Source organism: Haplochromis burtoni, unplaced genomic scaffold (genome assembly GCF_018398535.1).
Source record: "Haplochromis burtoni strain Fernald_Lab_line unplaced genomic scaffold, NCSU_Asbu1 Contig_454, whole genome shotgun sequence".
Taxonomy (NCBI): domain Eukaryota; kingdom Metazoa; phylum Chordata; class Actinopteri; order Cichliformes; family Cichlidae; genus Haplochromis; species Haplochromis burtoni.
The window spans coordinates 51990-66925 of NW_024582815.1; the positions used below are offsets into that span (position 1 = coordinate 51990).

Consider the following 14936-nt stretch of genomic DNA (forward strand, 5'->3'; position numbering starts at 1 on the left):
TGTTGTTAGTGTTATTAATTTTACACCTGCTTTATTTTTTGTGTTCTCTAAATCATTTTGAATTGCTCTAACTTTTAGGACTGGAGCTGTAGTTGTTGTTGTTGTTGTTGTTGTTGTTTTTTAACTATTTGTAAAAACAAGCATACAAAGACCTGCCTAACACACAGTGTTTCAACTGGCTTGGCGCCCAAAATAGTCACAACCTCCACATGTGATTCAACTGTGACGTCAGGACATCTCACGTTTTCATTGGATGGGTGCGGCTCAGTTTAAATACCCTCCAGCCGAGCCCCTGAGCTTTGACAGCAACAGCTCAAGAGCGGCTGAAGGCTCCAGGCAGCTGCTGGGACTCTGGACACCTGCTGCTACAGAGGCGGCACAAGGTGGGAAGATCAATAACAGAAGTACAAGAAACAGGAAGAAGGTGGTTTTGTGCAGCTGCAGTTCAGTTTTTGCTTTACTTTTAAAGTTGCTAGTCCTGCATAGTTATGTCATATTCATTTAAACATGCTATACTCTTTTAGGTTATGTTCTGTGATATGTCAAGACGTGTGATGTATTTGCAAAAATATTTTTAGCATATAGAATAACTTAAAATTATATTTCTGTAATTTTTGTCTATTAAATTTTCCTCATTAAATTTTTTTATATGCTATTTTTTCATCTCATAAATAAAATGCTCGGTTTTGAATAAATTCAGGTCGAAATTCTAATAACTGACCTACAACTGTTACTTTTATGTGTGTCAGTGCATGTGACCTCTGAATTTACTCATCTGTGAAGCAGGCATCGCCTTGTTTTGTCAACAATATGTGTTTATTTGTGCCCACACTGTTTTGAAGTGCAGAGTTAAGGCAGCTTTACTTAAGCACGCCCCAGAGCTGCAGAGTGAAATTTAATCCAAAGATATTGACAGGTTCATACTGACTACTGGCAAGATGTAAATTATGTCAAAGGTAAATAGGGGAAAGGTTGCAACTTCAGTAGTCTACCTGTCTCTCCGATTATTTAAATTATAGCTAATATAGGCTACTTATCTTTAAAAAAAGTGTCTCTTTGGAAGGAAACTCCTTTCCAAAGAAGTAACACTCTCTGTACTTTCAGAGCTCATGCCCATGCCATACTTGTAATAGATAGGGGATCATGTGCTAAGAAAACACAGCAGGAGGCGTGAGGCTATTTGTGGACATACTCATATATAGAGAGATGATGAGGGATGGAAAAGTAGAGAGAGAGAATGAGAAACATAATCCTTGTTAATGTCATTTACGTACAATTGAAAGATTAAACTCCAACTGGAACCAACATCTGACCACTTCTCAGTCTAATAAGGTCTCATCCTAGAAACTACCCCAACAAACTCAAAACTGATTCTCAGAAAGTATAATGTGCATTTATCTGATATGATTATACCTGATTTATGTTCTTCTTGTCACATTGTTGTGAATCACATCCTGCAAACTTACAGGAATATAGGTTTTATTAACATCTGGACAACTGGATGGAAAAACCAGTAATGTTATATATATATTTTTAAAAAGTATGCTATACTTTTTTCTGCACAACTTTTCTAATTACAAAAAGTTGTTACCATAAGAAAAATTAAGAAATCAAATCACAAAAAAAAAAATTACAAGAATCCAAATCGTAACTCAACAAAACCACAAGCATGATCGTAACACTGGGTTTGAAGGTTAACATTAACAATTCCACAAGTTTCTAAGAAAGGAAATTGTGCATATACAGTTCACTTAGGAACATGAGGATGGAAGAATGTGAATTTATTTACTGCACCAAGTCTCAGCCCTGTTAACATGATTTTTCTTCTTTCTTTTTAGAAGTCCATCACCTGGCGAGGTCGTTCCTCCTTTGTAAAATCTCCACAGCTGTTAAAGGCAATCAGTCATGTCATCTGCAGTGCTGTTCAATATGCTGCGTTGTGGTCGCTCCACAATCTCCAGACAAACCTTCCTCTCCATACGATCTTCACCAGAAACCTCCACGGCCTCTGGACAGGTGAATCTGAGACTTACATGTGATGTTCTGTTTCAAAATTATAAAATCATGTAATCCTACTTTCAGAAAATTGGAACAGAATTTAATTATTTGTTCAGATTGGGTTTGTTTGTTTTTTGCATGATTACAAATCCAGAGTTTTCTATTTACTATTAACACTTCAATCTCATTTGAAGAACCAGGAATGTGATTTATTCATTTTAGACATAGTGTGACCTGAAAAGACAGATTGCTTAAATATTTTGTCAATAGTGTTAACAAAAAGATCATTTTTTTGTCATTAGACATAAATTTTATGACTATTTTGGAAAATGGATTAGTTGCTGGTGAGTAAAGTAACCATGTAACATCTTCTTTGAAACAACACAATTCTCACGATCTTATAATAAGAAAAATAAATCCCTGATCAGATTTTACACAAACAAGCTACAACAGTAGTCTAACTTTGTCCTGGATGATCGTCCTGTAGGTGGGCGGGGCATTGTTTGGGATGGTGGGCGTGCGGCAGGGAAGTGGATCAGTCGGATTGGACGGTGACATCAGCGTCCGTCCAATGACCTGGGACTCATTTGGTATTTGGGACAACAGGATAGAAGAACCAATACTACTACCCTCCAGTATCAGATATGGAAGACCCATCCCACAGGTAGGAAAGAGCAGTGGGTGGATAAAAGAATAATAAATACACTCACCTGCCACTTTATCAGGTACAGCTGCAAATGCAAGTATCTATCAGTCAGTCACATGGCAGGCTAAAGGCTTTAGGCTAAAGTTCAAACTGATGCTAACATGTCAGTATGAACCAAAATCTCTGAGAAATATTTCCAGCACCTTGTTTAATCTAAGCCATGAAGACCTGAAGTACTTCTGCAGGCGAACTTGAGTTTAGTTGGGTACTGGCACCGTGTACCTATTAAAGTAAAGTAAAGGTCTGTAGAGCATAGGTTGAATAGATATATTCAGAAATGCACAAATAGTTAAGTATTGAAGTATACAATGACTGTTTTCAGTGGCTATTTTAAGGGCATGGTCACAGGTTCAAAAAGATTTTAACCTAACATGTTACATATCCCCCCATGGTTGGGACACATGAATGAAATGGCTAATCAGTCAGTTCAGTTTATCAACCAAAGGTTGTCTTCCTCCACCTCTCAGGTCAGTCTGTCTCGGGTCGGCAGTACGTCTGTTCTCGGTCTTAGGAATCAGAACGAGGACCGTCTCCGCATTGGCCATATTCATGACAACCTACTGTACTTCGCTGTGTTCGACGGCCATGGTGGCCCGCATGCTGCAGACTACTGCTACACCTTCATGGAGAAATTTATCAGGTTGAGCATACTGCCTTTAAATATGAGAACATAAACAACTGAATGCTGGACAAGCTGTGTAGTCATTAATGACTGCACTTCACAAAAACAGACAAACAAAAAACCTAAACTCATTTTTTTGGTGCAGAGATGCTTTGGAACAGGATGATGATCTGGAGAAAGTTTTAAAGAAAGCCTTTTTAGATGCTGACAAGGCTCTACACACACATCTCAGCTACTTCAACAATGGTGAGACACAAGTCATTTCTCTGAAGCCGTAAAGATTAAAGTGCTGGAAGCCAACATGGTAAAAAGTGATTCACGTTTCGAGTTTGTCAGGTCTTATCAGCAGGCACAATGTGACTTGTTGTATTTGTGAAATCTTTAAGATACCAAAAGGAAGTTACACAATATGTTAACACCAACTATGTCTTGTAGTTTCTAAGACATAAAACAAAAAACTATAGAGAACTGTGACTTTGCTGATAAAGAGTGAATCAAAGTGATTTAAAAAAGGGTAAGTATTGGACAACTGAATTCTAATTGTGATGCTCTGAAAGTAAATAGTAATAAAGAGTTCATTATGGTTATTCACTGAGAGTAATGGACTTTTCAATGAAAAGTTGAAGTTAGCACAGTGGATAAATCTGGAGGTGACATGGTGCAACTGTAAAGTGACTTAGCCAACAAATGAACCTAAACCCATAACTGGTTTAAATTTGGATCCCACCTTCAAGGTCGTCTCCTTCTCCGACCAGGAACATGTCCCTCATTTTTATATTTCCTGGCTTCTGTACTGTGAACTTGTGCACCTCCAAGGGTGAAGCCCAAACCACATATAAACAGAAATTTAGTGATTGATGGTTGGTCACTGGACTTTCCAGGCTCCAGTTGCATAGGTAACCATATCTTTGCCATCTTCTCATATGTCATGTCTTTATCAGCAGCATCCATTACTCTCATTGGTAGCTGCTTTAATTGAATAACAATGTCTCAAGTTTTACACATTGTCGCTACAAATCCCTGACATGCTAGTCATGCTAGTCTTTGCCTGTGTGGAAACACTTGAGGAATGATATTCAGAGTAAAACATATGAAAGCTAGAGTGTGCTGGAATGCGTTGACTCACAGTGTACTAAATACACTTTTTGAGCCCCAACACAATGTTCACTCACCACTTACCTTATCTGCCAGTTTTGTCTCCATTTAGTTGTAAGATGCTGTGACACAGTCCACCATTGCAAGTAATCAGTAGCTGAAAACAGTCCAGAGGTGGACAAGAAGATAATCTTGAAGTGTATTTTTAATGTTTTGATCACAACTTTTATCTTAAATTAATAGAAAAGCATTTTAATCTTTATAGTTTTGACACTTGTGTAGATAATAACGCAATGTGTTGGTTTAAAATCACATCAAACTAACATATACAGGGAATAAAGTTTGGAGTTATTGAAGGGCTATTGTACTGTCTATATATGTCTAAATAACCAATACAAAAAGTGCTTAAAGAAAAACTCAAGCTTAGAACTTTCTGTAAAGCATTTTGGACTTTATAATATAACAATCAAAAATTTGTGCATCTCTTCCTCTCCAGCCTCTTTCCTGACAGCTGGCACCACTGCAACGGTTGCTTTACTACGTGATGGCGTAGAGCTGGTGGTCGGTAGTGTTGGTGACAGTCGGGCAATGTTGTGCAGGAATGGAAAAGCCAACAAGCTCACCACAGACCACACACCTGACTGCGAGGACGAGAGACACCGGTACATGGTCCCCACTACCACAATAAATGTTAGCCCCTCTGGTTAATGAAACTTTCTCTACATCCACCAGTACAGTACTGCTATTACAATTACTATGGGCACTATTAGCGGCAATCAAATGACTGTGTTCTTGCTACCTTAATGAATCAACACAAAAATAAATTAATAATTAATTAAGTAATATTGACCTGTTGAATATTATAATTAGATTTTAATAAGATGCAGGAATATTTGAGGGGGATTCAGTCAAAACCACTTATAGTCCAAAGAGATTTGTACAGATAAAAGAGTTCAGAAGGGTTCAGGTTTCCCAAAAGCAGCTGGTCAAATCATTGTGTATAAATACACCCTGCAGCATGTTGGAGAGCCTACAGCTGGCACAGACTTGGGGCTCCAGGACATCCCTGCAGAAATTAGATCTGGTTCATTCAGTACTCGAAACGAGATGTGCAGGGACAGATGTTTGGATTTACCTTTAGCTATAAGCTGCTAGAATTATGTAACAGCAGACCAAGTCTTGTTTCACTTGAACTTAATCCAAAGCTAGTTAACGCTTTGGTGTCTGGTTTCTCATTCTGCAGAATGCAAAAACATAAACTTATTAAAGACCTTAATTGTTCCAACTGTTACTACTTTGGAGCCACTTGGGTCAGTTCTTCATGGTTCCCAATTGACATATAACTTAAATAAAGCAGGCTGAACCACAAAAATAGCTATCACTGTAAATGTTTACTATACACCTTGTGGCTAGTAGCTGTAAATAATATGTAAAAATGAAAATCTTGTGCAACTCAGTGTTTAACTAACTGTGAAACTAGTAATTACTAAAAACGTAGGAAAGAGCAACAGCCTTACAAAGTTGCACACAGCTGATCCTGGTCTTTGAGTGCCCAGACTTTCAGAATAGAGACGGTAATCCTGGGTGTGCATTTTTGTTCAGGATCCAGAGGTTTGGAGGTTACGTGACATGGAACAGCGTGGGTCAGGCTAATGTTAACGGGAGGCTGGCCATGACACGAAGCATTGGAGACTTCCACCTGAAAGCTAGCGGTGTCATCGCAGAGCCAGATACCCAACGACACACCGTAAGTTTTCCTACTGTTTCCTCAGTCTGCTGACTTTCAAGTGAGTTTAATATTTATTTAAAATTATATACTTTTACTTGCACTGGAGGAATTATACCACACAATTAAAAAAGAAAAACATGGATGTGGCTTCAAGGTCTAAAAAGTGAGGTTAACCCGGAAGTGTCTTTTTACCCAAATCCTTCCCAATGACTATGGCTGGGCCACATCGTACAGTTCACGGTAATATCGGTATAATGTTAGCCTATGATAAGAAAATAAAATATCGCGATAAAATATAGGTAAAACATGCATGCACAGTGCTTTCATTTTCATATGCACATGACGTAAAAGCATGGCGGCAACGGAGAAGAGAAGGGCGAAAGCGGATTGTTGAATGAAACGGACGAACCAGAATTGCTGCAACTTAGTGGTGTGGAACTGGTTTGGCTTTCGTCCATCAGATACACACCAAATATAACCTCTTTTAAGTTTTGTGGATATTATACATGGTTATGCTGAGGATATGTCAGCCCACTGGAAATGCCTTTTGGTTAAACTGTCAGCAAGGAATTTGCATTTGCACTGTTAAATTTTTATATAACTTTAATGCACATAAAAAACAGCTGCTTGTTTAAGTGAAAATACATTGATGGGTTTTTTTGCACTAATATAGTTGTGGAGTTGTAAAGTATTTTGTCTCGCGTCAACCATATCGTCAGTTATAGCGCTATCCCAAATTTTCAATAATAAATCATGATAAATATTGTTGGCCATATTGCCCTGCCCTACCAATGGCTACACAACTTCAGGTCATAAAGTCTGTGGGAAAACAGCCCTGAGTCTATGGTGACCTTGGCTTTAGAGTCACAGCCATGTCCATGTCAAGTTTACACTTCATAACGGGACTGGTGATGTCACATCCATATTTTACACGGTATTTCACATGGTTTATACACAAGTGTAACGGTACTTTCTACGGCTGAAATGTCAGAAAGCTCACCTGTCTTTTCCTGCAGGTCCAACATGCCAACGACTCGTTCCTGGCTTTGACCACAGACGGTATCAACTTCCTGCTTAGTGATCAGGAGATCTGTGACAGCATCAACCAATGCCAAGACCCCACTGAGGCTGCTGATGTCATCGCTCAGCAGGTTTTTCATTATTATTTCATCCACTTTTTATAAATTAGACAAAGAAAATGAGTAAAAATGTGTTTCATTGAATTGATATGGCTTTTCAGATTCAAATAGTCACCAAGTCTGCCGACATAAATAATGTGATTTATATTTTTCTAGGCGTTGCAGTACGGCTCAGAGGACAATGCTACAATCATCATCATCCCATTCGGAGCCTGGGGGAGACATCAGAGCTCCACCACAGTGTACAGCATGAGCAGGAACTTCATTTCAAGTGGGAGATGGGCATAGACGGCACAAAGACACAATAACTTCACAAAGCTCTGGAATTAAGTTGAAGATGACTTTAAGGATACAAAAATCTTTTTTTATACTAAAAATGATCCATAACCCCTATCAAATTTATTTGAAAACATTATGTTAGCATCAACTTTCCTTTGTTAGCGCTAACAAAAGAAAGTCCGTATTTATACAGTGTATAATGATAGATATATATATATATATCTTGTACATACAGAGATTTGCTGTAGTGTTTGTATGTACATCATGTTTGTAAAAAGTTTGATTTGTGTTTGGAAAAGACGTTTTAAAATATAAGTGAGAAATCCAATACAAAATATCTCTAGCTGGGTCACATATCTCACTTCAGTGTTGATGAGACAAATCCTCACCCAGCTCCACATTCTCACCTTTGACCTTTGACTGACACAGGGAAGAAGAAAGTTTGATATTTTAAACTGAAACATCATTTTGTTTCTGTTTTATTATCAGTGTCACTTTCTTACACAGACTTGTGTCAGTTTCGTTCACAGGTTAGTGCTCATAATTGAATTTGACTGTTGGCTAAATTGTTTATTACAATGAATTGGAAAATAAAGATATTTGAAAACAACTTCATGTTTTGTATTTGTTTTACTTTGTTGTTTTTATACTTTCCCCCCCGAATTTTTATTTGCATTTTCTTTCCTTTTTAAATACATTTTTGTTTTATTATGAAAATGGGGGTTATTCAAAGTGTGTTATGAGGGCATCTATTAATGACTGAGGTCTGACTCGGGGGGGTTGAGTTTACAAGCTAAAGCAGTAAATCTCCTTGGTCTATGGGTCCTGCTTTGCCTTCCACACAGCTGGACTTCACAAAAAAACTGACAAATGTCATATTTCATGGTTGCCTGCTGTTGTATGTATATTATTACAAAAAACAACGGAAGAACAATTCCAAATTCAACTGAATGCATGCAAACAAACAGAAACCATAATATACAAAATGAATTGAAATGGTTTTTTTTGTTGTACATTTTGTTTTCAGTGTCATGTAAGTAAGTAAGTAAAGTTTATTTATTAAGCGCTACCATAGACAGGTAGTCACAAAGCGCTGCACACAGAGATTAAAATAAACAGTACAATAAATAGCAAAATGCACAGCATACACAATATAGAGTTCAAATGTAAATTAAAAATATAAAATGTAAAAAGCATTGGTCAACAGAAAGCTTGTTTAAACAGTAACGTTTTTAACTGTTTTTTAAAGGATTCCACAGAGTCAACCAAAGTAGTTGTAGAGGCAGACTGTTCCACAGCCTTGGTGCCACGGACTGAAAGGCTCTGTCCCCTTTCGTCTTCAGACGTGTTCTGGGAGCAACTAACAAACTCTGAGTCTGTGAGCGGAGACGGCGAGCATTCTCTAAATCTAAAATCTATTGGGAGCCAATGTAAAGAACATAAAATAGGAGTGATGTGAGCTCGCTTGCTAGAGCGAGTTATTAGTCTGGCTGCTGCGTTTTTTATAGCTTGGAGGCGAGAAAGAGATGATTTATCCAAGCTGGTAAACAGGGAATTACAATAATCTAAACGCGATAACACAAATGCATGTAGGATCAGTGCAGCTAATAACTGAAACTTAGCTGCTCTCTTGCCACAGTTTTTTAGGATAGTTTTTTTTTCCAAAATATTTTTACAACTTTCCTGATTCTGCACATATTTTATTTTCTCAAGCAAACATAATCTATAACTACATATGTATAAGTAAACAATTCTGCGATTTTAAATTCTACTTTACAAGTAATTAAGATTTACAAGAAATACTTTAAAATAAGGAAAATAGTAGCTAAAAATAATTAAATTATTAAGAGGGCAAAGGTTTGGTCTGTTAGTGACATATATGATCTGATGGTGTGCTGGTTAATCTTGTTTGCATTTGTTTCTGTTAACACAAGCCTGAATACACACAGCTGGCCTTTCTGACTATATTCATGTAGCATTGTGATTTCCCAACACACAATGCTGTCATGGAAAGTTTCTCCTGGGTGGATTTTCCTCTCAGAATAGCAGCAGGAATCTCCTGCCACCTTGTGGGTAATGAGGTGTTCCGGTGCCAGTGTGTAAATATAGAAACCATTGAGAGTCCTTAAATTTCTTCACATGGCCTCAACTTGACACTGACATTGCAACGGCACACTCACACACAGAGAAAGTATCTTAATGTATAATGTGTGTCAGTGACACTAAATACCCACAAAAAACAGTGACACACACACAAGAACTTGACCCAGAAAGCCTTGTGATGGACGGCGTGTTTGCTGACCTTCAGAAAATGTTGTAATGTTAGCACCTCTGTGAGGGAGTGCATGTGTGTGTTTATACTCATGTGAGAGGGCCAGTTAGAGATTTAGAAACCTGGCAGACCTTTAAAGTTTAAAGGTTGGTTTGAACTTTGATTTGACACTCGTGTTAGAATCAAAGACTTACAAATGTGGAGTTCAGAACCAACAGATAACAAATTGTAATGCACAATTATGTATATTTATGGCAGGAAATATCTATATATTCGCAACAAGAGCCACCTGGCACTTTGCTGTCTTCTGTCATGTGATTGGAAAAGGACCATTGAAAAGGAAGTAGGTGCATGTTTCCTTTGTGGGAAATTCTGGAGACCATTAGCACACTCTGGTCTGAGTGGGTATGATTTGGGGTAAGACAGTTGTTTGGTTTTTAGCATTGTAGGTGGTCATTATTAGTGTGTGTTTTGGATTTTTTTTTGCTGTGGCCACAAGTTTTTATGGTCAAGTCCATCAAGACCTAGATGTACTCTGTAAACCAGTGTGACTTTGTAAATGGCCTGCAAATGGCCGGCATTTGTATAGCGCTTTTCTAGTCCCTAAGGACCCCAAAGCGCTTCACACTACATTCAGTCATTCACACACACATTCACACACACATTCACACACTGGCGATATAGCAAGCTACATTGTAGCCACAGCTGCCCTGGGGCGCACTGACAGAAGCGAGGCTGCCGGACACTGGCGCCACCGGGCCCTCTGACCACCACCAGTAGGCAAACACGGGGTTAACAGGTGAATTGATTGCAGTGTTTCTAAAATAGGCTGTGGCAATTTGCAATGCAGCAACATTTGTTTTCACTTTTTGGTTTGATAGGTTGCAAGTTACAGCTTAGATATTTGTAGATTTTATGACTGAAGCTGTCTGGGAATTAATGGGGAATTTTACGTGATTTATGAAATAAATAAATATTACTTATTGATTTATTTTGGGTATTTCATCTTGGTGGTCTCTACTACATATTATTTACAATTTGTGGGACTCTCAATCCTAAAGCTCACCTAACCCTCCACCCTGTTACTTCCCCTACAATGTTAAAATTGAGGTGTGTAGTAATGTGTTGCGTCCAGTAGGGGAAGCTGCTGTAGTGCAACGCAGAGGAAAAACACACACAGAAGAACTAAGCAGCTTAGAAAGAAAAGTGTCTGGACTTTAAGTTTCTTGAAGATGTTTCACCTCTCATCTGAGAAGCTTCTTCAGCTCTAAGACCAACTGGTCTTCAAGAAACTGAGAAGTCCACTCAGTTTTCTTTCCAAGCTCCTTGGATTACCATGACCTGGGTGACTGAGAACCTACACAGACAGGCACACAAGAGTTCAAATTTCCTTTAAAAGTTAGACTTTTAAAGAGAATTTACTCCAACATAATGCAGTTGTTACTATTAGTGTCACAGGAAATCAGAATATGTGATCAGAAATAAGTCCAGTGTGGAAAACACTGGGTATCAGTATTAGGCTCAAGTGCAGCCCTGCTCTCTTATACAGATGCTGTAATGATTATTTAGGTAAAACAGGTAAAACAAGTCTCTGTACTTTTTAGACTATTTAGAGTCAAATTCTATCCATTATCATAATACACGTATTCATGTATACATTAATGTTGCAACTAGTTTGTTTAGTCATAGCCATAGTACCACTCAACAGTAAAATAAGTAAGAATTTAAAAGTTGCTGTAAAACAGTGCTGTTTTACAGCAACTTTGAAGTAAAAAAAAAAAAGCTTCAGAGTTTTCGCCTTTTCTCCCTCCATGTAATGTTGCTGTGTGGGCATATGTACACCTAAGCTCTATTTGTCAGTAACTTTCTGTTTAATTGTAGGTGTCTTTCATCCAATCTCACTTCTGCTCTGTAATTATCTTATTGGTTTCACCTGGATCTTACTACACTCCTATTATACCAGTTCCTAAAAGACCGGACACCTCTGCCCTGAATGACTTCAGACCAGTGGCACTGAAACCAGTCGCTATGAAGTGTCCAGAAAAAATGGTTTTCACACACATCAATCACATGGTCCCGGACACCACAAACCCCCTCCAGTTTGCATACCGTCCCAATCGATCAGTGGATGATGCAACAGCAATAGCCCTGCACCACACTCTGCAACACCAGGAAAGCAGCAGAACATATGTCAGGACGCTTTTCCTGGACTACAGCTCTGCTTTCAACACCATCCGCCCGGGTAAGCTGATCGAGAAGCTGACAGACCTTAGCATCCTGACTCCCACCTGAAACTGGATACTGGACTTTTTGACAGACAGACCACAGGTGGTGAGAATGGGAGGATGTGTGTCTGCTGAGCTCACCGTCAGCACTCGATCTCCACAGGGCTGCTGCCTCTCACAGGACTCTAGTAGACAATGTTCTTGTCTATAGTGTGGAAAATATGTCTGTGAAGGTTCTCAGTCATCCAGGTCTTTGTAGTCAAAGGTGCTTGCAAAGAAAAGCGTCTGGACTTCTTTAAGTTGCTTGAAGACGTTTCACCTCTCATCCGAGAAGCTTCTTCAGTTCCTGAAGTTCCAGACGCTTTTCTTTGCAAGCTCCTTTGACTATAGTGAGGAAAACGACCTCATCCTCAACACAGACAAAACCAAGGAATTAATACTGGACTTCAGGAAGAAACCCCTCTCCCTGCAGCCTCTCATCGTCAAAGTGACAGAGGTGGAGAGGGCCAACAGGCACACATTCCTGGGACTGCAGGTTACATCACATCTGAGCTGGACTCTCAACACCACAGCAACAGTGAAAAAAGCCCAGCAAAGGCTTTATATCATTCGGCTGCTCAAGAAGGCGGCATGAACCACTGCCCTCTCACCCAGGCCTGATAGGATTGATAGAGAGCATCCTCACTGCAGGCATCACTATCTGATATGGGAACACCACACAGACAGAGAGAAAAACTCTGCAAAGAGTCATAAAGTCTGCAGAGAGGATCACAGGAACAAAACTTCCTTCCATGGACCTTTTGTACACACAACGCTGCCCAAAAAGAGCAGAGAGAATTATTAGGGACTCACACCTTCCAGCTCACTCTCTGCTCAGACACAAAAACTGTACATACAGTCTGAGACACACCAGAGCGGACAGCATCATCATCACACACAGAACAAGGTTTTTCAACAGCTTCTTCCCTACAACTGTCAGACTGATGGCAAAACAAAAAACACTGAACACTTTAAATAACAGCACTACCTCACCTTACTTTAATACTAGGAAGTGTATTGCAACCCTCTCTGTACAGTGTTTTTATATATAGTAAATACTATGATTGGGGCAGCACGGCAGTTAGCACTGTTGCTTCACAGCAAACACGTCCAGAGTTCAATTCCACCATGAGGTCGGGGTCTTTCTCTGTGGAGTGTGTATGTTCTCCCTGGGTACTCTGGCTTCCTCCCACAGTGCAATGACATGCAGTTGGTGGGCATAGGTTAATTGATTGATCTAAATTGCCCATAGGTGTGAATTCAGGAGTGAATGTGAGCACGAATGGTTGTCTGTCTCGGTGTGTTAGCCCTGCAACAGACTGGCAACCTGTCCAGGGTGTACCCCGCCTCTCGCCCTATCACAGCTGGGATAGGCTCCAGCGCCCCCTGCTGGATGGATAAATACTATGATTGCTCCATTCTTTACTTTATTTCCATTTTACTTTTTTATTTGTTTTGTCTTTATCTTGTAAAAAGTGTGACTTGACCTAGAGAGCTCTGCACAAGACTTCCAGTGTGCATGGACTGTTGGTCCTGTGCGCAAATAGCAAATGAAAATCTTGAATCTTGAATCTTGAATGTCGAATTCACCTGATTCACCTGTGCTATTGTGTCCTGTCTTTCACTCAGTATCTGTGCTTTTGCTTTTCTGTAGTTTTCAAGTAACATCAGAGCTGGGACACACCGACCTGGAGGCCAAAACTATATGTTCTCCCTTGCCCTCTGCCCATCCTTTGAATATCTTGGATTGTAACGTCGCCAAAATCTCAGATAGCTACTGTGCTTTATCAGATACACTAATCCACAGGTGTCCAACTCTAGGCCTTGAGGGACGGTGGTCCTGCAGGTTTTACATGTGTCCTTGATCCAACACGGCTGATTTAAATGGCCAAATTACCTCCTCAACATGTCTTGAAGTTCTCCAGAGGCCTGGTAATGAACCAGTCATTTTATTCAGGTGTGTTGACCCAGGGTGAGATCTAAAACCTGCAGCACACCAGCCCTCGAGGCCTGGAGTTCGACAGCCCTGCTTAATCAATGTTTGGTAGCACCGGGAGTGACCTTGAACTAAAAACGTGCCTTTTATTTATAGGCATATCAAACACTAACAAAAGCACAGGAAGATGGTGACTAAACTGACACAACCTAAACGCAGAGTGAAACCTGGTGAAAGAAGAAGAAGGGCTTAAAAGCTGGCTCCCAGCTGTGATTACTCCCACATCTGGGAGTGTTCACATCTGGGAGTAATCACACACACAACGAGACCGGGAGACCGAGAGACCGAGATGTGAAATACGGGGAGACATAGAAACAAAACCTAAATCCTTGAAACTACAGAAAATAACTAAGAAACAAGAAATACAAATACTATAACATGAATAACACTAAATAAAAGAATATAAATTAATCAACAAACACAAAACACTGTGTTTCAGACCCACTACTGTGACATGTGCATTTCTGGCTGCCAGAACGGCAGCGTATTTTAGCACACCTTTCTCAACCCTGCCTTACATGCCAACTCGAACAAATCCCGGCTTCTCTCAAGCTGTTAGTGGTGGGTAATTTAAAATGTAGGAAAGATTTACCTGACATCAGAAAAATAGGCAATCAACTTCATCATACCACATAAATATAACTAATACTACTGGAACTTTTCTTATGTTATGTTGTATAAGTCCGAGTCAGCAAAACGTAAGATTTACATGTGATCATTTATTTAACCTGTGTAGCATTTACCTTTGTTTAATGATAAACGATTTCTTGATCTTCACCTCTCACACAGTGGTTTTAATGGCCGGGATCAAATGGATCATAAATGCATAAAATTCT

General features: G+C 39.4%; 1 protein-coding gene across 2 annotated transcripts; it reads left to right on the plus strand.

The window, feature by feature from the left end:
• The first annotated feature begins 291 nt into the window (after nucleotides 1-291).
• On the plus strand, nucleotides 292-8178 carry LOC102298015 (protein phosphatase 1K, mitochondrial). Of its 2 annotated transcripts, none has more exons than XM_042213564.1 (9): nucleotides 292-383; nucleotides 1839-2016; nucleotides 2486-2662; nucleotides 3172-3344; nucleotides 3472-3572; nucleotides 4918-5083; nucleotides 6024-6168; nucleotides 7167-7301; nucleotides 7446-8178. In XM_042213564.1, exons 2-9 carry the CDS (start codon nucleotides 1906-1908, stop codon nucleotides 7575-7577), a joined length of 1140 nt encoding a protein of 379 aa, XP_042069498.1. In that variant the 5' UTR covers nucleotides 292-383; nucleotides 1839-1905; the 3' UTR covers nucleotides 7578-8178. The 2 variants fall into 2 exon arrangements, with proteins under 2 accessions (XP_042069498.1, XP_042069499.1); XM_042213565.1 differs by having other exon boundaries at nucleotides 305-424.
• Nucleotides 8179-14936: the final 6758 nt, after the last annotated feature.